The sequence below is a fragment of the Aythya marila genome (assembly GCF_965140915.1).
Source record: "Aythya marila genome assembly, chromosome: 7".
Taxonomy (NCBI): Eukaryota; Metazoa; Chordata; class Aves; order Anseriformes; family Anatidae; genus Aythya; species Aythya marila.
The window spans coordinates 4,681,851-4,706,467 of NC_139048.1; the positions used below are offsets into that span (position 1 = coordinate 4,681,851).

Genomic DNA, 24,617 nt, shown 5'->3' on the forward strand with positions numbered 1-24,617 from the left:
GCTCACCAGCCTCTCATCCCCCAGTCTGTATGTCTTTCAAGTGTTTTTCAGTATTTCCCAAAATAATCCTCTGTGTAATTTTAGTAGGCACTGAATCGAGACAGACAGGCATGTAAATCTGCCTTGAATCTTGCCTGGTGCTTGTTGAACGGACTTGGTCTAATACCTGACAAAACAGAAGAAGTTTGATAAGGTTAGCAGCAGCTTGCAGAAGAAGGATGAGTCTGAAACAATCTTTTCTTATTGTTTCCTCCAGAGAAGGAAAACGATTTGTACAATGATCCATTAAACCATAATCCCATAAAATTTCATTGGAAAATAAAAACTTCATGGGAACACAATCGATATTTCTGTAAAAAAAAAAAAAAAAAAAAAAGTTAAACAGAATAGTGTTCCCATGAAGTTTCTTTCCTGTTACATCAACAGTGCTTTAAAAGATTAATGGATAATTTTGCATATACAGTTTAGCCAACTTCCTAGTACATCCCACCCAGTCTTTAATTTAGGGTAACAGTTTAATGAATTTGGTTCAGCTGGGCTGATCACAGCTAGTTCTGAACTGAACAGTTCCACCTCCTTCCGAATATGACTAGTAACTGCAACAAATACGTCTGCCATCTTGACAAAATAAGTAATTCCACAGCCATCCAAAAAGGCAAAGGGCATTTCTACTAAAAAAGGAGAGAAAGACTATAAAGATGTGTAAAAGGTGAGAAAGAAACCACACAAATATGCTCAGTGAGGAGAACAAATATATGACCGGCATGAACTTATAACTGAATTCTGCAGTTGTGTCCTGCTTCTGTATTGCAATCTGCTTTCTGAAATACCAGATAGTATAGCCAGGTGTCCTTCAGCCTATACTCAGCACAGTATTTGGAGGTAAAGCTGACTTCCAGCACCAAATGGCAGAAATTCAGAAACCTAAGGCTATGCCTGGGGAATATCCTATTCATAGAGGCCCAAGCTCTTACCAAAGTCATGAATGACCAACAGCATGCACGTTATAATTAATTCTTAGTTTTTAAAAAGGAGATTTACAAATAGATAAGTGTTTAATACCAGATGTTATATTCATGTGATGGTTATATGATGGTTAAAGATTTACCTGTAGTAACATCTGGATATCATGACATCCAGATTGTGTTAAAATAAACAAAACAACTACTTTATTTACAGCAATAAAGCTTCTATTGCTTAATTTATGTTTAATCTAGCCTAGCACTTCTGTAATAAAGATAAAAAGTACATATTGCTTTGTTTCATCTTCAGATTATCTGTTGGTCAACAACTGAGTGGTATAACTATCGTATAACATAAGTACCTTTGATAATGTTTTACTGCCAAGATGATGTGAACAATGAGAAACGAGACATGAAGGCCTCGCATTTTTCATGAAATCACACACAAAATGAAGTGTGCATAGTCTATATTCTAAAAAAAATGGATTACTAATTTACTATGGTAATTGTATGCAATTGTGAGCTGTATTATGTTATTTCTACATGTCCACATTGCATCAAAACAATACCATTATATTTAACATAAGCAAAATAAGTCTAGTTATAGCAAGAGTTGTGGTTTTTTGTTGTTGTTGTAGTTTGTTTTGTTGTTGTTGTTTTGTTTTGTTTTTAATCCAGATGAAACATACAGTACAAGAAATATCTACTTAGTGCATTTGCTTACTTTTTTTACCCTTCTTTTCTAAAACACCAATAATGCAAGCCCACATGTATCTCCCTTGTAATATAGGAGAATCCACAATGTATCAGAAGTGACAGGTAATAAATCTCCTGGGATCTTTTCCCCTCTCCTAGAGCTGCAGGGCTTCATGCCCTGATTTGTGTGGTGCTAACAGTCAGTGGATATGGTGCCACGGATGCACAGGGTGTGCAAACACTGCAAGCCAGCGCAGCAGCCCCTAGAGAGAGGAATCGGGTGCCTATGCCAGGCTGGAATTTCAAACCCTTACAGGCTGAGGCCAAGGATAAAGAATAAATATGAACATCTGTGGCTTGGGATTTGTTCTTTTTCTGTTTGTTTCTCAAGGACAGAAACAGCATTCAGCAGAGTGCATTGGTGGACTAGCTTTTAATAAAAAAAATATTCCTCTGCTCTTCAGGCAATAAAGTAAATTGAGCAGAGGAAGCCCTTCCAGCTGGTGACAAGGTGCGTAATGGCCCTCGGTGCTTGCAGGAAATTGTTGCACAGGCTGGAACCAACCCAGCAGAGCTTGCTCTTCTGCACAGCGCTCCTCCTCTTTTCCTTCAAACAAACCAATCCAACCAACCAGCTAACCAAACAAATGAACAAAACCCACCTTCAGCTGAGAAGAAATAAAGCAAATAGATTGCAAGAAAGACAGAAGATGTGCATCATAGCTTCAGTACATTATTATTCTTCATGGGCACAAACCAGAACACTGTTCCAACTGACTGGTTCTGTCCAGATATCAGGAAGCATTTCATTTCTGTTTCTTTGGGACTACACCCACAGCTGCATTCAGCAATTCAAACCACACTTTAGCTCTCAGCCTCCCCTGGCCACAGCAGTACCCTTCTTTTCAAGCACGGCACTTGATCTGACCATGCTATCTGATTCAGAGGTGACGAACCATACTTTGACCTCCAGTTAATTACTATGTTTTATTACAGGTTTGTTTTGCACCAAGTGACAGCCAGGGCTTGATTTGGGTGGTACATGACAGCTGCTGGTTGACTTGCAGTTTCTTCTGTAAGAGCAAAGCTGTACAGGATTTTAAACCAGTCACAACATCCTGAAACTGTTCCCCATCTTAAGCTTGAGCTTTCCCCCAGACTCAACTATGGTTTTGAGGTTTTGGCTGCTGGGGGCTTTGGAAGCGGGGACAGCCTGGCAGACACATCAAGACCCCATGGCTGCCACATGGACAGCCTAAGTCACAGCATCCACAAAGGCAACAGACATGGTGGGGACTGTGAACCATTACTACCCATATTTCATCAGAAATAACAGCTAACAGTGATAATTTCCTCTGCAGTTATGATCTTCACCATCATCCCAGTTTTACAGGAGGGGAAACAAGGGCTGTGTGTCCGCTGGAAGCAGCCGTACCGCACAAACAGGAGACAGAAGGAATGCAGCAGCTCCACATCTGCTGTCAGCTGGAGAAACTCTGCAGAGAAGCAAGCAGGACAACGGAAAACTTTGCTTCTTGGGCAGGTGCTGCAAGGGACTCGCCAGCTGGCAAGGGCCCAAGCATACGAGGTTACCTTGGAGTTCAAAAGCATGAACAAGGCCTAAGTCACAGTGCCTAAACTCTGCATGCTACAGGGCTTCAGATGAAAGCAAGGGAGCATGCACCAAAACCACAACGTACAGGATCGAACCCACTGAAATGATAAGCCTGTTTGCTATCAAAAAAAAAAAAAAACAAACTAGTGAATGTGAACAAAAGTGATGAAAAGTTTGGAATGGAGAAGGAGAAGGGAGACTGATCTGATTTTAATAGTAACAGAGAGAAATTGCTTTAATTATTCAGGATAGGTTATTTTATGTATTTGTGCAAGAGTCTAAAAAAGATCCAATCTGTACTCAGAAAAATTAATCGACCACCTTTGGAGTAACTTAGACTTTTCCATAACCACTCTTCATCTCAACTTGCTTTGAAACCATTTCTAATTAGCAGCTGCCATCGCACTGTGCCCTAATCCCATCGCCTGAGGCAGACACGTTCCCTTTTTGATGCATCGATGGCTTTGTGCCCATGCCCATGGAAGATGACAGTTCACACAAGCAGGGTTTTCTGGCAGATTCAGAGAGCTTGGTTATTGCAACTGCTTGGGCTGCCCGAGACAGCCACCAGACGAAGCTCACTGCAGCAGCGGGGTGCTTGGGCAACAGGCGGCATCCCTCAGACACTGACACTACAAACTTCCTGAAAATCACTGTGCCCTCCCTGCATAAACACTGAGCAGAGGAGGAAGGAACAGAATAAATATTTAACTTTCTTCCCCAGCGCTTTATGCAGTATTTCCAACCTACTTAATTATTTATGAAATCGAATAAATTTGACTCCAGTTCTTTAGTTCTGACCCCATTTTCTCTCCAGTCACTTCTTAGTTATAGTCCATTTCATCAGAGACCTTATGGGGGCAGATGCCCCCGTACCATGACTACTGAACTATGAATTTTGGAGGAAAACTTTCCAAAAACTGTGGATAGGTTAAACCAATTAGCTGCTCTGGTGGTTAAACATGGCCTACCCCATGAACGCCTTCTCTACTTTCTCTCTCCAATTAGCTGAATTACATATGCACTGGTTTTATGGTAATTTTGTGCAATCGAGAACACCCAACAAGTCAAGTTATCGCATGTCCACAGAGTACCAGCACAAACTGAAGGAATTCCTGACACCCACTGGGCCCAGCCCCGACTTGCTGGCATCCTGCACGTGAAAAATGAGTCTGGGGCTGGGGAGGAGCAGGGAATAAATCGATCAGGAGTTTGTCAGACATATGTACAGCACAGCTGGACTCATGGCAGAGGGATCCACAGCTCTACAGTGCACATGCACCAAGAACATGAAATTTACCAGTCCCTGCCCCTCCAGATGTAACTTTATCTGATGCTGGCCTGGATGGCAAGTGGCTGAGCTGAGAGTACAGCAAGACCCTCAGCTCTCTCTGCTGGCTGACTCCTTCCCATCTCTTCGGGATGTTTCTCCTCTCAGTACAAAGAAAGCCTCACAACAGCTTGTTGACATTTAACTTCAAAGCCTGACTAAATATCAGCTTAGGGTGAAATGTTGGTTTCCTTTTCCGACAGCTATCAGCATTACTAATGGAAAGGCAGCTAGAGCAACGGGAGTGGGGAATCTGAGTAAGGGATGCCAAGTCACATCCTTATTTTCTGGGTAGAAGAGGATACAGTGGCAAATAATACGGGAATGCTCTCAAATATAATTCAGTCAAGGAAATCCTTGCAACTTCAGGCAAACATTTCTTGATTCTCACTCTGAGGATGAAGACATTCCTGCTGGGACCTACAGTGCAAACAAACACTTGGTGGCACCAAATACCACTGCTCTGGAGTGGTGACTGCTAACCAGCTGCTCATCACCACTGCTCCTCCTGGGTCTTGGCAACTGCAGATTTAATCAACTCTACAGTATTTTTCTGATATGTAATAAGAACAAGGGTATGATCTAACATCTGATGGCCTGCTCACAGTGAGAGACCTCTAGCAATACAGGAAGATATAGTTTTAAAAACATTCTCAGCCTCCTGAATGATATAAATACAAAATAGGTATTCTGAAAAAATATATTCTGGAATTGAAGACTTTACTGCTTGGTGTTTCAGCTACAAAAGCCAGACAATTGTTAGTCATTATTATTTTTTTTTTTCAGTTCTGGAGCCATTTCCCTCATGGAATAAGTGACTGAGCTTTTGAGACCTACATCCGAGTGCAGCCACATGCAGCAATCTACTCAGCATCAGATACGCAGGAGCTCCATTTTCCATCTCAGACATTCCACGTTACTGAAAATCACGCCAGAACACTTGATTTCCCTGATTTAGTGTCCAACACTTGCTAAGATTTCCAGGAATCTGGTATTTATGTGAACTGTGCCAAAGCTATTCTGTACAGTCTTTTCAATTGCACTTTGGAAAGCACTTTGCTGAAGCAGAAGAGAATTAAAACCATTCCAACTCTATAACCAACAATACACCCAAAATATATGCTAATTAATGAAAGACAAACTTCAGTTTCTTGTCTCTGTGTATCAATAATCTTATTTCAAATACTTACAAAACATTTAGAAACAAATTTAAGAAAACATCTGGGTAGCTGCAAATATGGCTGAATACCAATGGAGTAAATTCTGAACATTTTTCAGGAGATGCACGGCTTTCTGGGTATCTCAGGCAAATAAATCAAGTATATACAAATAAATAAATAAATCAGAAAAGTGCTTTCAAACATATGATGAAAAACGACCAGCTGTCTAAGAGATCATCTGGCATCCCACTAGGTGGAGCTATGGGCCCTGGGTACACAGGCTAGAAAATCTGGTCAAGCATTTCATTAATCACTGTGGCTCAGGAAACCCATTTATAGAATTTAAGCTCATTTGCCTCTTCCCTATTCTACGTGCAAGACTGAGCTGTTGTCCTGAGGCATTTCTGCCTCGCAACGGCATCTGTGTGCAGCACAGGCGTAAAGATGTACTGTGCTAGTTGTTATTGCAAGGACATCATCAGGAAACCAAAAGTAGCTAGTTAGAAACCAAGCTAACAAATAAATAAATAAATACAAATTAAAAAATAATAATAATAAAAAAAAAAAAGGAGAGGGGGGAACACAACAAGAAACACTAGGAACAAAGAGAAGCAACCAGCTTTTTAAATTATGCAACCCCTTATTTTGAAATAAAAAGGCAGATGAAACAACTTGTCTGAAATGATTTTCTGACTTCAGGGCTTTGGCTTCACTTTTTAATGGTTAGTAGAGTGAGGTGCAGGAGCAGAGAAGATATGTGAGAGTTTTTTGTGACTACACTATGCACTACACAGGCCCTGGATGTTCTGCAAAACATATTACTACTTCAACAGGAGGCTGAAACATTGATCAGCATCAGTAAAACAAACACTTAACGAAGCATGTTAAAAAGTAGCTCTGCAAGATTATTCTACCTTATAACTTTCATGCTAGAAAGTATTGTAGACTTTCAGCACTTGGCACTGCATTATGCTGGCAGATTTTCAGAGGTGATTTCAATATGCTGTGTGAGTACCCCTGGGATCCAGGTAAGGAAGGTCAGGTTCTGGCATCCAGGGATACAGGGGCTCCCTAAGATTGCACAAGCTGACTGAAACAAAATTGAAACACAGCTGGTGAGAGACTGCCAGGGACCTGGGTCTAGAGGATTTCTTGCTGTACTTGTGCAGAATACAACCCTTGGTTTAAAAACCATAGACTGCCAGCAACCCCGCTGAAGTTTTATTAAGGAGCAGTTTCCAAAAGAGCACATTTAGGACTGACAGTCACTGACACTTGTCGATTGACCTTGCATTTATTCTCTGAAATACATACTTCAACAGGGAAAGGAGAAGCTGCTTATCTTGTTGAGTAATTATTATGTAATTTAATTTAGTTGATTGTTCACCTTGACAGGAGATTATCCCATTCACTCCTCAAGCGTTAAGGGCATCCATAAATATAGATATTAGTCTTCATGTTACAATAATGCCCAATATCCTATCATATGCACACCAGCACTCAGATTATGAATAAAAGAGCCTGTTTTAAAGAGCTTAAGGCCAGCCAGATCTGCAAAGGTTACAGATATCCAACCATCTGAGATATAACAGCATATGCTCTGTGATCCACGACGACAATTTCTGCAGTAGGTAAACAGTATTTCAGGCAGTGGTAAGTCATAATTAAAACAAAACAATAAGGAAAACATACTGACATATGGAAAACAGGCAGCACTGGATAACCAATATGATAAAATTGAGCCAGCCAGGCTGAGAAAAGCAGATGCACAAGAGCACAAATACAAGCCCATACTGAGAACCAAGTGTTTTGGTTTATGCTGATAAAAACGAGAACATCAGAACATCCTTTAGGGCAGATGTGTTGTTCAAAGACAAAACACTCCATAAGAGGAAGTAAAATGACTCACTCACAAAAAGAAGTACTGTTGAATTCTTTTAATAACACTAGGAAAATATCATAGTATTAAAATCCTGCATGGGACTCTCAAAGGGTTATTTTGGTTGGGATTTCTGTGTTTATAAACCAAACTTTTTACCCAATTGTGTTTGTCTTTTAAATCAACTACTTCTTTAAAATGGTATTTCCAGTTAAAGCACAGCTAACCTATAAATACCTGAATACCACAACACACACTGTGTGCGTGGGGGTTGTTTAAATCTTAGCGGAAATAATGGTAAATCTATTCAACACAGGGAAGCAAATGTCGATTTGTTAAGCGGGGATGTAATAGCCAGTAAAGAATACATTGCATACATAATACAGAAGGAAAAATTATCATCTGGAATATGTGAAATTACACAGATTTTTGCACCTTAAACCTATTAGGAGTTACTCTGTTGGCCAAAACTAATCCACTGAAGAAGCAGAATGTTGGTCAGAAGTCTAACGTTTCCTGTACCAGCACAGAGAGAATATAAGCAGTCCAATGCTGTTAAAAGAAAACATGAAATCCAGCTCATGTTTCTGGTTAGGGATCAATTTCTTCAGGAACTACTGTTAACATAACATCTTCGTTACCCCTGCGTACAACCATGTTCAAAGTACTGTCCTTTTTAATAATGTCACTGACATCACTGGCTGAAGTTATCGACTGTCCATTGATGCTTATAATCACATCATTGTCCTTCAGGCCACCACTGAAAAGACAAAGAAGCAATGAATTACTACAATTGCCATTTTATCATCATCACAATATTCTGAAAAGAAGATCACTGGATATTTCTGACTTTCCTCCAGCTAGACAAAGACACAGCAGGCTCACAAAAAAAAAAATAAAAAAAGAAGAGTTTAGTGGTGCAGATCTGCAGGTCTGATATGCTGAGCAATTCACACACAGCCTGGCAGCCACTTCATCCTACCTTCGTATTTTAAACCCGGGAAGTACAACACATGCTGAGATCTAGCCCAGTCACTAGAAATGCATGGGTGTCCTTCTCATCTGCCCGCTTACAGCACCCAGAAAGCCTCCTCCTGACCCGAGCACCAGACACAAACCAAAACCCACCACCTCTGTGCACCACAAGGCAAGAGACAGCAGAAGTGGGGCTGGCACAGCATGGCTCCTCTGCCCAGGGCTGTCGAGACTGTTACCGGGACTGGGAAATGGGGTGTTGAGGGATGCCATCAACCAGAATGTCTTGCCCGGTCTTGCACAACAATCTGGCTCCAAGTCATGGAAATATTAACCAAGAAACCAGATCAGACATGATTCAGCCCTTCAGCATAATCCTTTTTTACAAAACCACAGAGCAGTCATAGGCCTTTTCCGCCCGCAGAAAATGCCTCACATGAGTGCCTCTTGCAAGCAGGATGCCTTGGCCAACGTTTTCAACCCACTAACAAATCTGGTTGCCTACTGAAGACATGACTTTCAGCATTCTCCTGAGAGAATCCATCCCAGATCATCTCAGTTTCTCACACCAGCAGTTTAACAGGCCTCTACTCCTGACTCAGATCCTGCATGTCTACCCAGCATGTCTACATAGGGTACATTGGAGAGAAAACCAGGAGAATAGGGACACCCATGCATAAGGGGACTACAAGTCACGGAGAAAGAGATGCATTTTAATTGCCAGGCCAGCCTTCGGATGGCCATCCTCTCAGTCTCTCTCTCTACATGACAAAATATGCCAGCTCCAAGCACCCGAAGTGCTGGGGCTGATACAGAAACATCCTCGCAAGGTAGAAGAAAAACTTCTCCCTTGCTATCCCACACCAGTGACCTCCAGGGCCACAGGAGCACGCACAAGCGAGCGGCTCTAATTCAGCTCTGGCATTGGTACAGCAGAAGTCTTAGAAGCGATGGATGAGAAAAGAGAAAATTGGGTTTTCACACCCACTGACTCCTTGCCCTTTCAACCGGGAACTCTGACAGGGCTTTGCTGCAATGCGCTGGCATGTCTGCATTATTGCCGATCGGGGACCCAACTAAAACCACAAACTGATTTCAAGCTGACAACCTAATAGCTATCAGATGGTCGCAATTCTGTTCATTTAACATAACCAAGATAGCTAGCTAAGCACAGAACATTCTCTATTGTTACCTCTCAAGCCAGTGGCAGTGGTTTTGAGAAAAATGACTCCAACTTACGCTTCAGCTGGTGTTTCTGGAATTACTTCAATAACATAGGCTCCAGAGACAACATCAGGAAAGTCTTTATGGCGATCCTTCAGCTCTCTAGCTTTGCTGGAAAATGAAGAAACATCCATAAAGATATTTTGCCAAGATGGAGAAAAAAACATGGATTCTCACTTGGTTAATTTACTTAGCATTTACTAGCTGAGGTATTTTACACATATTGATGTGATACCTCACAATACTTTTTAACCCTTAAAAATAATTCAAGTATTATTATACTTTTTGCATACATACAACTTTTTAACAACTATTTCTGGCAAAGAGAATCATTTCAACAGATACAGAAGATCAACTGTGTTTCTTGCAGACATACTGTCCCATTTTCTTCTCGACCCTAGTGACGGCCCAGGACAGATGGTAACAGTAGTAGTGGAGCCCCAAGACAAATTAGCAATTTAACAACAGCTCATACAAGAGCCAGAAGGAAAGGTCAACCATGTAATGGACGCACACAAGAAAGACAGCAGAAATTAGGTGAAAGTTGTCACTGCAACTACAGTGAGGTACATGCTGCTGGCTCCTTTTTCTGCTGGTTTCTGTAGGGTGTTAGATTGATCCGAATACATGAAGTGATCAGAGTTCAGTAAGGTAAAGAATTACCACTTTTACTTACCTAGGTGTTAGAGACATCATTCGTATACCAATGTATTTCTTTTTGGTTATCGCTTTTCCTATAAAAAGGAAAACAGGTCTTTATCAATTGCTTTTATCAAAAAGAGGGCTGTTAGCTTTCTGTTGTGTTACTATCTTCAAGTTTATCTCTTCCACAGCAGTGAAGTACATTACCTTTAGCTTGTCTGTCATGGGATTCAGTCAGGAACTTTTTGATTTTATCAGATGGGATAGCAAATGAGATCCCAGCTGTAACTTTTAACGTGTTTATTCCAATGACTTCACCATCCTGGGGAAATAAGAAATTTTTATTAGCAAATGTAAAATGTCTTGAAGAGAAAAGGACGATTTCTTCCCAGCAATCAGAAGGAAAAATTCGCATAACGCATTTTGTAGCTGGTTTTCAATTTTCCTTTTAATGTCACTTCTCTGAATCACCTACTTGATACAGACAGTATTGTACAATTTTGGAAAACAGATGTGAATATTCGTATTCACACCAGCAGAAGAGAAGTCAGAGTTTGGCAGCTGTCCAGCGTGCATCAGGTTAGCACCATGCTTTACTGTGAGTTTCAGCCTGTTTCTTTCAGCAAGGCTGTCTGCAAAGCATGGCACTGAATGGCAGTTGAGGTTCTGAGTAAATATTGGATAATGATAAATAGAAAAAAAAATAAATAAAGTTTTTCCCAGTAATGTGGCTCAAAGAGAGCTTTCCCTCCAATAGAGGTGTGCAAGGACTGACGAGGGGTTTGCTGTCAGCAACACCACCACCACTAGCCCCACTTCTCTATATACTGGAATAAGCATGAATTTTAAAATAATTTTGTACTGAAAAGTTTCTGGATGGAAAGAGGTAACAGCAGCTTCTGACCTTTTCAACACAAAAACCACCCAATTTTTAAAAACATTTAAAAAGCAGGTTACTAGTGCTGAAGTTGTGCTGCGAGCTGGGTTGAAAAAAGTCACCAAATCCCCAAAGCAGAAAATTTGACGGGCATTCTTCCCATCTGTGCTGTCCCATGCTGAGGACAACTGCCTCTCCTCTGCCAGTCCCCAGCCACGAGCTCTCACACAGCACTTGGGTTTTGAAACCTGCCTCAGTTGTTCTCCCTTGGGCTTATCCACAGCTGCTGTTAAGGAAGCTCTGACTCCTTGCTACAGTACCAGCAAATAAAAGCCCTAATATACCCGTAATTGTGTGGGGTTTTCTACATTGTCAACACAATTCAAAATGAAGGAGTGGATATGTTTTGAACCATTAAACTGAGTTTCAGTATGCAAAAAAAAAAAAAACACACAGTTTTTAGCTGCATGGTACACTGAGTGCAAACACCTCAAATTTAAAATGTGCTTTTTACTTTTTGCAAGGCACAAGCAAATTATTTGGGAATTACACTTGCTCAAAACCATGCAAACTATAAACACCTTAAATATTGAAATGCTAGAGTAGTTTGAGATGTGCCAACATAAACACAGACAAGTGATTAGTAAGAACCATGTGAATTTTGTGTAGTCAGCCAAATATCGAAAGCTCTGAATCACACTTTTGGTGTGCTTGTTTTTGTTTTTAAGCTAAAAAGTAACAAGCTTCACATTAGGCAAACAAACTTAAATAAACTTACCAGATTTACTAAGGGTCCTCCAGAGTTTCCATACTGAAAATAAATATGTCAAGAACATGTTTTAATATCTAATTTTTTTAATCCATGGTAAGCAAAACATTCGAGAAATTTTTGAAACGTTTCTGTACCAGTTTTTCATTGTTTATTAAATACATGCAATAGAACATTTTTAAAATCCCTAACCATCACTTAACATTCCCCCTTTTAGCTGAGCTTTGCACATATTTGCCCTTCTTCTCTTGCCAAAATACATGTAACTTTAGAAATTTGAGTTTTTTCTTTGGTTTTAATAGTACCACACCAGCAACTTACAAGATTTTAATACAGCTCCATGAGCCATCAGTGAAGATCCCTTACAAGGTCAATAGTAGAAAAAGAAGAAAAAAAAAAACACACTATTGTTTTGCCTTAATGCAGAAACAAACTTGAATTCTTAAAGTAAGCTTGGCTTCTTTTTGGAAAGAATGATGGATTTTGAAAAGATACTTATACGCCAGAGAATACTGCCTCCTCCTTTGCAATCTGTAAAAGTTTTGAAGAGAAGGCAGACATTGTACTTGGTGTGGTCCCTTCGGGTTTTTTTTTAATAACAATCAAGCACTGCTGCACCGCAGATGTCCAGATTTCATGGATAAAAGAAAAGCCAGCTCTGCTCACTGTTTTTAAGAACTATATTACTGGTGAAATTTTCAAAGTAACTATTCAAGAAATCTCAGAGGTCAGCAGGACAAGGCTCAAAGCAGGACATACATTGATGATGGCATCTGTCTGAATATAATCCATATCGGAGTTGCGGAGCCCCAGCTCCTTTCCTCCACGCTGCGTGGTACTGACAATCCCCGTTGTCACCGTGTTTTGAAGTGAAAACGGACTTCCAATCGCAACCACAAATTCTCCTGGCCTCAAGTCTCCAGACTGACCAAGTAGAAGTACTGGCAATTTACCCTACAAATGGACAAGAAAAAAAGAAAAAAACTCAGGTGTTGTTAAGACATTACTATGCAGGTAGAACAAATTCTTCACCACCAAGAATCATGAATAAAGCAGAGGAAAAAAAGAGGCTTTTATCCCTTGAGAATTTGGCTTGCTCTTTTTATGTTGGATATTTCAGGTGGCTAGGTGCAGAAACATCTCAATGAACACCTGATCTAAAGAGTGCTCTTTAGGCTGTAGGAGTGCTTTTTCCACAACAGGTACCCGTTAAATCAAAAACAAGGTAAGACCAAAGGAATATTTATGCACTGTTGTACAAAACAAACATTTGATGATACCACGAATGAGTTGTTTCCAACGGTTTCTTGAAGTAATTAGACAACAGATGTTGATGTAAAAATAATGAATTGTTTAAGAGTGAACACTAAAGAGTCATGAAAGCAACAGCCAAAGTGTATCAAACAAACATATGCGTAGTTTAAAGCATTTCATCTTCTTGTAAGACACAAGCTAATGTTTCATCTCCCTTATTGTTCAATGGACTCCCTCTCTTCTAAACAACTACAGTGCCTCCTACATACACTGCGTGTCTTCTTCTGAAGATGTTAGGATTTAAAGGCTTTATAGTATTTTTCTTTTATGACAGAAAGGGATAGTATTATACTTTCCTTTCAAGATCTTATCTCTAAACACTAACTATCGCATTATTAAAGATCTTCCCACTGAGACAGAAAACATTCCTAAATCCAGCAATTACAGCAATTTAAAAAAAAAAAAAAAAAAAAAAAAAAAAAAGCAAAGGTTGGATCTAAACACCTTTGCCAATGCAGCAATGGATCAAGAGAACTCGGCGTTGCTTCTCCAAGACATCTGTAGAGGAACTGCACTGGCTGCTGCTTAACAGATGGTTCACACTAGACCAGAACACCCCCCACCCCAAGAGCAATGATCAGAAAATGGCAGGGAAGTCCCCAGGGCCTCCTGCTCACAAAGTAATTACGGGCATTCTGCAACAGACTGCATTTCAAAGAAATACTTGGCCTTTTTATCATCTGCTTGTAAAATATGCACTGGGCTTCACTTCTTTGTTTCACATCTTTAAGTCACTCTTTACCCCTTCAGCAATGTTGCACATTTTTTAATTCTTTCATGTTTAGCCTAAATGACTTTGATCCTTTCCAGGTATTTAGCCATTGCACTAGACCGCTTCCATTAGTATCAATGGACTATGACATGTATAATTTGAGGTTTCAACTGAAGCATGTTTCAGGATTAGAAAGGTAATGAACCCTAAATCAAACCAGAATTCTCCCAGGGCATATCATTTGCTTGATAGACTTACAGATAGGTTTCCTGCAAGATCTCCTAACTTCGAAATTCTTTCTTTTGCTCAAGAAACCCAGCCCCAAAGAGAAAAAGGCATTAGTATAAACTTCCAAACTAGGCCAGCGATTCTAGATGCAGTGGATGCCCAAGCTATGGATTAGCCCATTCCTGTTCCAGAGCACACAAGTGACGTGCTACAGGCACATAACAGGATCATAAAGCGTACCATGTGCTCGCGTTGCAAAGACACAAGGTGGTATTTAGTATGCCCTGAGTATCTGTACATACTCCCAAGTTAGTCATAACTTTGCTGTAAAAGTTCACAAAAGCTGAATCACTTCTAAATTTTGGCAAACAGTGAAAATATTGCAAGTGTTTAAATTGGAAATCAAGAGCTAGCTCTTCAGTCGTCTTTTGTCATCAGCAACTCAAAAGCATGTATCAATGATTCACCCCTTGGGACAAAAATCCACTCATCTAAAACAAACCAAATGCGCATTGGTTTGTGTTTTTCACCTACAGTTTTATTTCAAGTGTCCTAGGAGATGCACAATGTCCATAAGTAAAAAACAGAAGACGCCAGCCGTGTCACTATATGCTGCTGAAGATCCAGAAGTTACTGCTGTAATATTTTACAAGCCTGGTTCCGAGTATCCTTTATCCAACTTCGCTACAATCCCACCAGCAAAATCTTACTGAGATGAACATGTTGTTTCAATAAAACTCATTGCCAAATCCCAGACAGGATCAGATACTCTGTGGAAACTTCATCTTCCAGTCTCCAGATTAACCAACTGCTTGTTAAAGAGAATCAGTTGGAAGAGAAATGGAATAGGCAATACAGGTAAGAGAAAAATCATTTCCCCTTTCTAATTATCTTTCAAGGAGAGCTTTCCCAAGCAGCAATGCCCTACTATTAAGTAATAATTATCTGTATCACTATCAGTGCCACAGCCATGGATAAACCCATCTAAAGCTGTGGTTTGATTCTGAGAAGGATCTAAGGGCGATACCAAGCTTCCCCACCTTGTTCACTACACAGCAAACAAGCAGCAACATCCCAAGTCAGCTCCTACATCAGACCAGATGTACTCCTGACTCCAAGGCTGCCTCCAGTACAGCAGGACAGAGGCAGCTACGCTAAGCTGTGCTGGGAAGCACGCAGCGTATGCAGCGAACGGCTCCATATGGGTATTGTTTGGACAGAGGGAGCACCCTGGCCCTTCCTTGCCTCCAGATGCTATTAAGCTTACGTAGCACGTGTTTTCAAGATGCCGTCGATCAAGCCGTGCATCTCTTTCTGGCACGGCTTTTCCTTGCTTAATAAAGAAAAAAAAGTGCCTTTTATTTATATGCCAATGCACTGAAAACAAATGCTTTGTAGAGAAAGAGACACAACAAATAAATGAAATGGACAAGAGATTGAAAATAAAGAAAAAAAAAAACACTTTTCTTTCATTAATAGAGATATAAGATCGGTCCCATACAAAGTTAAGATTTATACAGTGTTCCTGAGTTACAAAAACAGTCACGAAGCCAAAATCGCATTTGGCAGCAGAAAGAAAAAACATGGAACAATCTCTGACTAATACAATTATTTCTGATTGTGCTGAGTTTTCAAGCCTGTGCCTATACTAGTCGGGCTTCGGTTCGGAGCCTAGCGCTGTATGGATTGGCGTGGGTCAGCTGTGTGATTCACCACGCCTTCTGGAAAGAGTTAGGCTAACCTCTCGTTTGCTAGCAACAAAAATCTCCTGCAAAAAACTGCCTTGCTCTGCACATCACGAAAATTAGCTTTGGAAAACGTGCTTTCTGTGCAGTGTGCTTCTAGAAGAGACGGCCTTATGCAAAAATTCACTGTCTCAAGATAACTGCAAGCACAGTTATTTGCCATGTGTTTTTTTTACCAAGGCAATGAATTTTTACCCATTGTGTAGCCCCCCCTAGGTGTCTTTGCACACCCCAAAACAAGGAGGATGCTCAGCACACTTCACGAAGAGCTACAGGGCCCAGGAGTCTGTGAGGGAAAGGAAAGGCAGGCGGGTTCACACAGCTTTAGAAACACTTTCTTATGGTATACCTGCACCACGCTGCAAAATTAACACCATTGCATGTAAATATTCAGAACTAAGCTTTCCATTATCAAATATAAAAATAAAAATATAAAGCATTTATTCATTCTGGGGGCAGGGGAGGGGTTGGAAGTGAAATTAGTGCAAAATGCAATCAAACTGCCCGGGTACCAAATGGTGAGTACGTCCTGCGGCCCTTCCAGGGGCCCTGCCGGTGCCCTCACTCGCCTCCACCGCGAGCCCTGGGCTAGTTCTAGGGCTGGTTCAAGTGCCTGGGAGCAGGACCCTTCATTCCCATGCTTCAATGGACACTCCTAATTCTCACACACCACCTGATGGTCTCAAGGGTGACGTAGCTACTGCTACAACTCGTGATCCTCTTCGGTTAACTACAGATTTGCCGCAGCAGTTAATTAAAACCCCGGGCAAGCCAGCATGCCTCGCAGTGCGATGCACAGAGGGGCAGGAACACCCAGCACCCAAACCCAGCTTTCCCAGTGACTCACTGCATGACCTTGGGCGACACATAACTTCTTTTCTTGCCCTCCGTTTTTCATTTGATTAACCCTTGGGCTTCTGCCGGGATCAGCGCTGGCTGAGCGAGACAACTCTGCAAGCACCCAGAAATAGGACCAAACATGCAGAGCCGTAAGTGGCACATGACTCACACTGTTTACACCCAGCCGGAGAGGGAGCCATTAATTAGCGTTAATATTTTAAGCCTTTCTCATCCCGAAGCGCCCCGCACATTTTAATATAGGGATTTGACTCAGGCCCTGGGTAAACAGAACTCCCACGAAAGAGCGAGTGGTTTATCCAGCAACAAAACGGGTGGGTGGGAGGCAGCAGCTCGGCACTGGAGGCCAGGACACGCATGGAAGAGGCCAGGACATGCATGGAAAAGGCCGGGACACGCACGGAGAAGGCTGGGACACGCACGGAGAAGGCGCACACATCCAGCAAGAGGCCAAATATTTGCCTGGTACATGTTATTAGCTACATAACTCGAGTCGGGCAGAGGACCATAAGCAGGAGGTGTTTCTGCTGGAAGCTTTTCATCCTTGAAATACATGGATCTGCCTCTACGCTGGCAGAGAAAGAAAGTAAATCCCTTCTCTGTGTGATCATCCCCTTAGCTCGTGGCAGGAAGACCGTCAATGTGCAGAAAACGGTTTTCAGTTCAATAAGCCGATGGAGACAAAAGTTCTGAGCTCAATTTGTGTTAAAAACTGACAGCTTGCCTTCATGCTTTTTATTTTTAGGTCGAAAAGAAACAGATGTTTGTATGGTACGCTAATTCAGCTGTAAGTAACTCTGGCACAACATGCAGCTTCCCTGGGAATTGCATTTCTGTTCTCATTAATGGAACAGTTTAACTTTCAGAATACGTTATAGCAAGAAAACAAACACAGGCCATGAGCATATAAAAATGCAGAGTGTCACCAACAATCTAGAAACTGCTTGACAAAATGCCAAAGAAAATGAAAACCCAAACTGAAAGCATTACAAGTCTCTGAAAGTATTTCATCTATAGTTAGAAAAACAAAACCAAGTCTCCTTATCTAAACATAGAGCATGGGAAGCTTGTAGAAAAAAAAAAATGAAAAAAAAAAAGAGAGGCAAAGCATAGTTTTGCTAAGTCACTGGAATTTCAATTACCTGGAAAGATGTTGCTGTTCTCCCTTAAAATAAAGTGTAGCAGGAGTAAAAGCTCTGTTTGTCCAGCCATGCTTTGCAGCGGCTGTGCTGCACTCACGGCTGTTTTCAATGTGCTGGGAAGGAAGCACTGTAGCACATCATGAATATGGTAACATTGTCTGTATTGATGATGGAAACTGAAATACTAACACGCAAAAAACTCCTGTAGAGGTGAGAGAGGGGCACAGATCAGGGGCAGGATGAGGGCTGGGGTGCTGGAAAGCAGCAGAGCCCCAGAAGCAAGCACTTTGCTGTAGGGAGCACAGGAGCAGAGCGTCGTCCCCGCGCTGCTGCCCACCCTGAGGAGCACCAAGGAGCCAGCATCCAAGCTTTTCACGTGCTAGCTCATTTCCATGGCTCCTGAAGACTTCTGGAAGCAATAAGAGGGCTTCCTGATGGGAGACTCAAGAGGAAGCAATGCAATATCCAGCGACAGATTTCAAAGTCAAAAGGCATTTGAGAAAAGCCACTTACATCTGGAATTCGAGTAGTTTGGTTTTACAAAATGTGGGCTTTTAAAATATTGATACATAAACAGGAAAGTTTGCTTTCCAGCTTCCTCCAGTTTGTACACACAGGGAAAGAAGCAAATCCCCTCTGACCACAAGGACACAGACGCTGCATTGCCTCACGAAACCACTGAAGGAATGAGGGCAGGTCTTGTTGATTTAAAAGCGTCAAACCAAGTGGTTATTAGTAAGATGCTGGAAAGAAACATAAGCGAAAGAGCCACAAATTAGAGGTCGGTCCCAAACTCATTAGTGCTTTATCGCTTAGGTGCCAAATTCTTTCTAAGATACAGAAAGAAAAATACCTGGTCAGGCTGAGGAGGGAAAACCTCCAGACCTCAGCACATTTCCGTGACACCAGGGCTGTGTCAGTCGGTGGCAAGTGTCTCATGGCTGGTTTTGAAGTGTGCAGGCAGAAGACACACCTCAAAACAAAGTCAACCACAGTGCCCCCTCCTGCACCTGCTACAGGGATCAATCATCCCTGCAGGCAGAGGCAAATTTGGAGGGGTGAAATGGGTCTCCAGAAAAAACCACCTCCACTTTCCCCTGTGGATGTGGGTGAGGGCACAGGTCATAAAAACCTCCCTTTTTAACCCCGACGCTGTACATTAGACCACCCTAAAAGTTTTTCCTCCTCCTCTGGTGTTTACAGTTTTCAGCAGCTGTATCACACGTCGTTCCCATTCGGCGACACGGTAGTTATTTGTCTTAAGACAAATTTCATAATCGAGCTCTGCTAGCTCCACAGCATCTGTCTGCTTCGGAGTGTTGTGCAACACTTTTCACGGGTTTTATGCTCCTTGCAGTATCCCGTGTGCCACATAGGATGGATTATTTCACTATGCTCTGCCTATGCTGCCAGAGTCCTTATTTTACTAGGGAAGCTTTATAAATTTGGAAGTTTGTATCCAAATTGTCTGCAACTGTGCAGTTTCTTTCTATTATTGCAGTTTCCTCAATGCTGCTCACATTTGAAAGGACTTCCCCCTCTGCTGTAGGGTTACATTGCCTTTCAGTTTAACACAGCTGACCCCAACCTTGCTTCCTACTTTAAACACTTTAGCAAACTGCTTTGTTTTGGTGGACACAAGAAATACAGTTTCTCTCTTTTACAGATGGTGAAAATAAACCTACTTTAGAATTAGAAGAACAACCCTAAGATTTCTGTTCCTCATTGACTTCACTATGTTTTTCAATGAGAAGAATTTAATCAGGGAAACTTCCTCCTTACTGGTGCCCAGATCGTCTTTTAATTTCCTATTCTACTAAGCAAAACCAAAGTAGTTCTAGTACTGTCTTTGGCCAGATGTTCACAGCTTAAAGAAAAACAGAGTGCACGCTGCTGCAAAATTTTAACGGTTTTAGGAATACCAGCTGACAGCCTAGACTCATTCTTCAAGCTCAGCTCTGTTCCTAACCACAGTGGCATTCTTCATCCTTTGGATCCTGCCTTAACATGCTACAAAAAAATAGGGGAAAAAAATTTACATCTTTGATGTCACCTTCAAATAATTTATTCACAAAAGAAAGACTTCATCTCTTACTTCAGAAAAAGTGTTAGGGGTGGTTTTCATGTTTTATCTAAATTTTTAAAGGGTTAATCGTACCACCTTCTTTAGTCATCAAGTAAATCTGAGCTTCCAACAGATTATTTTGAGATGCAGTGGGTAGGGGGAAGGGAGGAACAATACAGAAGGTGGAGTTGTGCAACTGATAGGAAACTTACCAAGGCTACAGCAGACTATGGATATAACCTTGCATTGTCTAATTTAGAGCAGAGACAAGATATTTGATCTCCTGCTACCCAGATGGATGTGCTAAGTCGACATCATGTGAGGAAGGCAGCAGGGGCCCACTCACTTCCTTAAGCAAGAGTCCAGCCTCCAGGCATCAAGACACTTCCCAGCGTTCATTAGTTCATTAAAATCAACGCTTTTTCTCACAGAAAACAATGTTGAAGTGCTGATCCCTCCTTCCCCCCAAAAAAAAATATCTAGCTGATTTAGCACATGATGGCTGTAAGACAGAAAACATTCCCTGCCTTAAAGAACTGGCAAGTATGTATGAGTGAACTAGGTTAAAAATGCTCATAATCTGAAGCATGCACTATGTTGGCCAGCTTCAGAAGTCAGAGCATCAAGCCAAAAACACCATCTTGTGTCTTGAGCTAGCAAGTTGTATACAGAGAGTTACAAGTTTTTGAAGTTTTTATTTTATTTTATTTTTTTAAAGAAAAAAAAGGTAAAAGCCACTGCTTGTCAGATCAAAAACCATCTATTCATGTCTGTTCCATAACTGAACAGCACAGGAGGATAATAACCTGGAAAGATAAGCACTTGTAAAACAACCATTCATTGGTGTGCCATTTGCAAAGCAAGGCCACAATTATGTTCGAATGTTAAACTGATGGAATAAGACTGTGACTATCACTTAATTACATTGCTACAATTTTTTAGTTTATTTTTTTAAAGATGAGTCTGTCATCTTGCAACAACTAGAATCACCAATTCAAAAGTCCTGCTTAGCAGTGGTTTCCACCATAGGCAACTAAGCTGGTTGCATTCTCTTTTTTCCAAGTTGCTTCTATTCTTCCAGATTCTCCCTTCCCTCAAGCAGCTGATGGAGCTGCAAAAGTGGGAAGAGGAGAGTGAGAGAGCCAGGCTCTCCCTGGGACAGAGCCCACATGGAGTCTGTAGAAGCCTCCCTGGGTCCTTAAGTGCTCACTGTTTTGCACAAGTGAGGTCTGTTATGTTTTGGGGTTTCTTTTGTTGTTTTGTTTTGAATGTGCTCAGGCTCTTCCATTAGACATTCTAGTGCCAGGGAAATGTTGGAGCAATTTCTTTAGAGTATCAGATAACACAAAACTCTGTCAGTTGTCTTCTGATGGCCTCAAAACAATCTGTTGCATCAGTTCAACGTCTCCTCTCTCTCTCTAACTTAGCAGCTTCTTTTCTCTGAGGTTTATTTTCCTATCACTGTTTAAGCCCTTTTCTTCTCACCTCTCCTTTCTGTTTTCTTTCAGTATTCTGCTTCCAGTTATAAATAATTTCTCCAGCTGCCCCTTCCCCTCCTGCCATGTCCCACTCAGCCTAAAACTGTCAATTCTCATCCTGGGGATCTTTCCCCTTGCTTTGTCAATGTTTTCAACCTGCTGGTCTGCTTTTGCTTATTTCACTATAAAAATAAGGAAATAAACAACTGGTAAATATTTAAATAAGTTGCCTCAGGAAAACAGGAAATATATATATTTATTTTTTTTTTTTTTACCATGCTACTGTTACGCAGCTTTTAAATAACAAAAACAAGACAGAGCCTTTAAATTACAAAAGTAGCAAGGGAGCAGCAGGAGTACTTCATCTCTTGGGTCATCCAAGAGTTCTGCATCAGACGTCTGAGTTAGTCATGAACTCTGGAACAAACACTTCTGACCTCACTGGGGAATAGGTCTGAACTAAAACAACCCTGCAAGATCTACACATTTTTGAGTCACGTGTTTCAAACGGCATATTATTGCCCACTAAATTTGGAGGTTATTAACTAAGTCTAAACAAGGGAAACCAATATGAGCAGAACCTCAAGCAATCACATGCATCTAATTTCATCTACAGCATGCAGGAGTATTTCAACACAGTATTCCACTTGCACTACACTCATTGACATGTGCAGAACAGCATGACAATTTTTCTGCTGTTGCTGAGAGCCACAAAGCCTGATATGGCTGAAGACTATTGTTGGGGAGTTGCATTCTGTTTTGTTCCGAAAACATTCAAACATCTTGAATGTTCAAGATACTTCCTAAGATATTTTCCCATTTCAATATCTACATCTGTGCAGTACAGTCCTTCAGAGGAACAAAATTATCTTCTAAAAGCAATTTGATAACTTCATTATAGGCACATGAGAAAGACTAATATCTCTCTCTACAAGCACATGGAAACATCCCCCCCAAAATTTCCTCTCAGAGAAAGAGAGTTACATTAGCCAAAGCATGTGTAGATCAACCTGTAAACTACGCTGTTGGATTTTATTTTAAGGATGCACACAAAAGTGATAGGTGCTTGCTTGCATTACACAGAGAAGTCAGAAAATAAACCACTACCAATCGCAAAACTGGCTTTTAAAAAATGCACATCCACCCTCTTAGCTTCGAGGTTGGTTAAAACTCACACCACTGAACTATTGCTCTCTCCTTTAAATATCAAAATCAGCCATAGCTTTTAGAAAAGTAGGTTAAGAGGAATAAAATATATCTTGCTCACAGTTCTCACTCACCTGAGCATCTATTTTAATTAGTGCAATGTCAGCTTTTTCATCAACATCTTTAATTTTAGCTTCATATGTTTCACCGTTCTTCAGTTCCACCTTCACCCTGTTTTTGTTGGTGACCACGTGGGCGTTTGTCACTATCAGTCCGTCTTCTGAGACGATGAACCCTGAGCCACTGGCAACAGGAATCTCCCTCTTTGAATAAGGAAGCCTAAAAGACAAGGGAAATAAATATTTTTCTCTGCAAAAGGTTGCAAGATCACGTATAATACCTAATAATACACAGCCAAAATGAATGTGGTGGTTTTTTTTATGCTTTTGAATATCTGCTATTACTTGCTGTCATCAACAAGGTAATGTACATGCATTAGTTTAATTTTTACTTATTTATTTATTTTGCCGGAACTCTTAAATTATCTTTAATTCTTACGCATCCATATTTATCAGCTCAGAAACCTCTGTGCTCTTCCATATCATTAATTAACATTTCTGGCACAAGGTCAGCTGTTTTCAGGAATACAAAATCAAAACCGGGCATCTTGTTTACTTGCGAAACAATTCAATGTGAACCACAGCAGGAGCTATCTTCTCCACCACATCTGCAATAAAGTTGTATTTATGCCGCAGGCTGTTGGGATGTTCTTGGCCTGAAACAGAAACAGAAAGCATGTCATGAGTTCTTCAAGTGACAGGGGGAGGGAAATGGTTTAGTGGGGACTGATAGCGTTAGGTCAGAGGTTGGACTCGATGATCTTGAGGTCTCTTCCAACCTAGAAAATTCTGTGATTCTGTGATTGCAAAACACCTGAATTAAAAACCCGGTGTGGGTGTTTTTCCCACATAGGTATGCCACCAACCCCTCACCCTGCAGGATCCCCAATTTTTTTTCACACAGAAGGGGCAGAAAGCCTTGTTATGCCAGCAGAAGGGCCCGTGCACACCTCTCGTTTCACTCACACATGACTGGGCCACAAATCTGCCATGGAGGCGGCAGCGGGGCTGCAGCACCAGCTGCGTTCGGGCTGCCCCTGGATCAGCACGTGGACAACGAGGCCCTAACCCCTACTGAGCCTCGAGATGGGAAAGCTGAGCACGGGTCTGAGGGCTGTGAGGCCTCTCCCGATGCCACTTCAACCCGTCTCAGATGCCAGGCCTCCACCGGGCCCCTATGGAGCACCACAGGGCCGCCCGCCGGCCATGGGGCCATGGGCTGCACGGGGCAGCAGGGCCCATGGACTTTGGAGTAATCGAAGTGCCCCCGGAGCTGTAAAAATAGATATGGGCACGGAAACAATGGGACCGCAAAGCTGCGCATTCCTGGGCAGTATCGTAACACAAAAGCGCGTGGCCACTGAGTATTCAAGAGGGGTCACTGGGATTTCCAAAAGCAACTGGATCCCAAACTCCTATTGTGGCTGACAGAAAGCCTGTCTGCACCATCGGATGTCTAAAAATCTCTGGAAAAAAACACACAATTGTGACACAGCTTCCCATTCTCACAGGTCAGGGGTAAAACCTTCTTTTTAATGGGGTGCAACTAAGCAATCTGTCCCTCCAAGGAGTTACTTCGTATTTCCCTAGAGGCAAGAACCCCTTCTTTTCACCAGTACTCCCATTTTATCTGACACATCTTGCATTACAAAGGCACACACAAAATCAGTGATTGACTTCC

General features: G+C 41.5%; 1 protein-coding gene across 1 annotated transcript in view; it reads right to left on the reverse strand.

Moving 5' to 3' along the window:
• Positions 1 to 7,685: 7,685 nt before the first annotated feature.
• The window catches only part of HTRA1 (HtrA serine peptidase 1), a 30,569-nt gene continuing 13,637 nt past the window's right edge, over positions 7,686 to 24,617 (reverse strand). Inside the window, exons 2-9 of the mRNA XM_082764204.1 lie at positions 23,493 to 23,592; positions 22,952 to 23,156; positions 12,889 to 13,083; positions 12,139 to 12,171; positions 10,691 to 10,805; positions 10,518 to 10,575; positions 9,857 to 9,952; positions 7,686 to 8,402 (exon numbers count right to left, since the gene is read on the reverse strand). Coding sequence (XP_082620330.1) covers positions 8,234 to 8,402; positions 9,857 to 9,952; positions 10,518 to 10,575; positions 10,691 to 10,805; positions 12,139 to 12,171; positions 12,889 to 13,083; positions 22,952 to 23,156; positions 23,493 to 23,592 — 971 coding nt within the window. The 3' untranslated portion in view covers positions 7,686 to 8,233. The remainder of the gene's footprint in view (positions 8,403 to 9,856; positions 9,953 to 10,517; positions 10,576 to 10,690; positions 10,806 to 12,138; positions 12,172 to 12,888; positions 13,084 to 22,951; positions 23,157 to 23,492; positions 23,593 to 24,617) is intronic.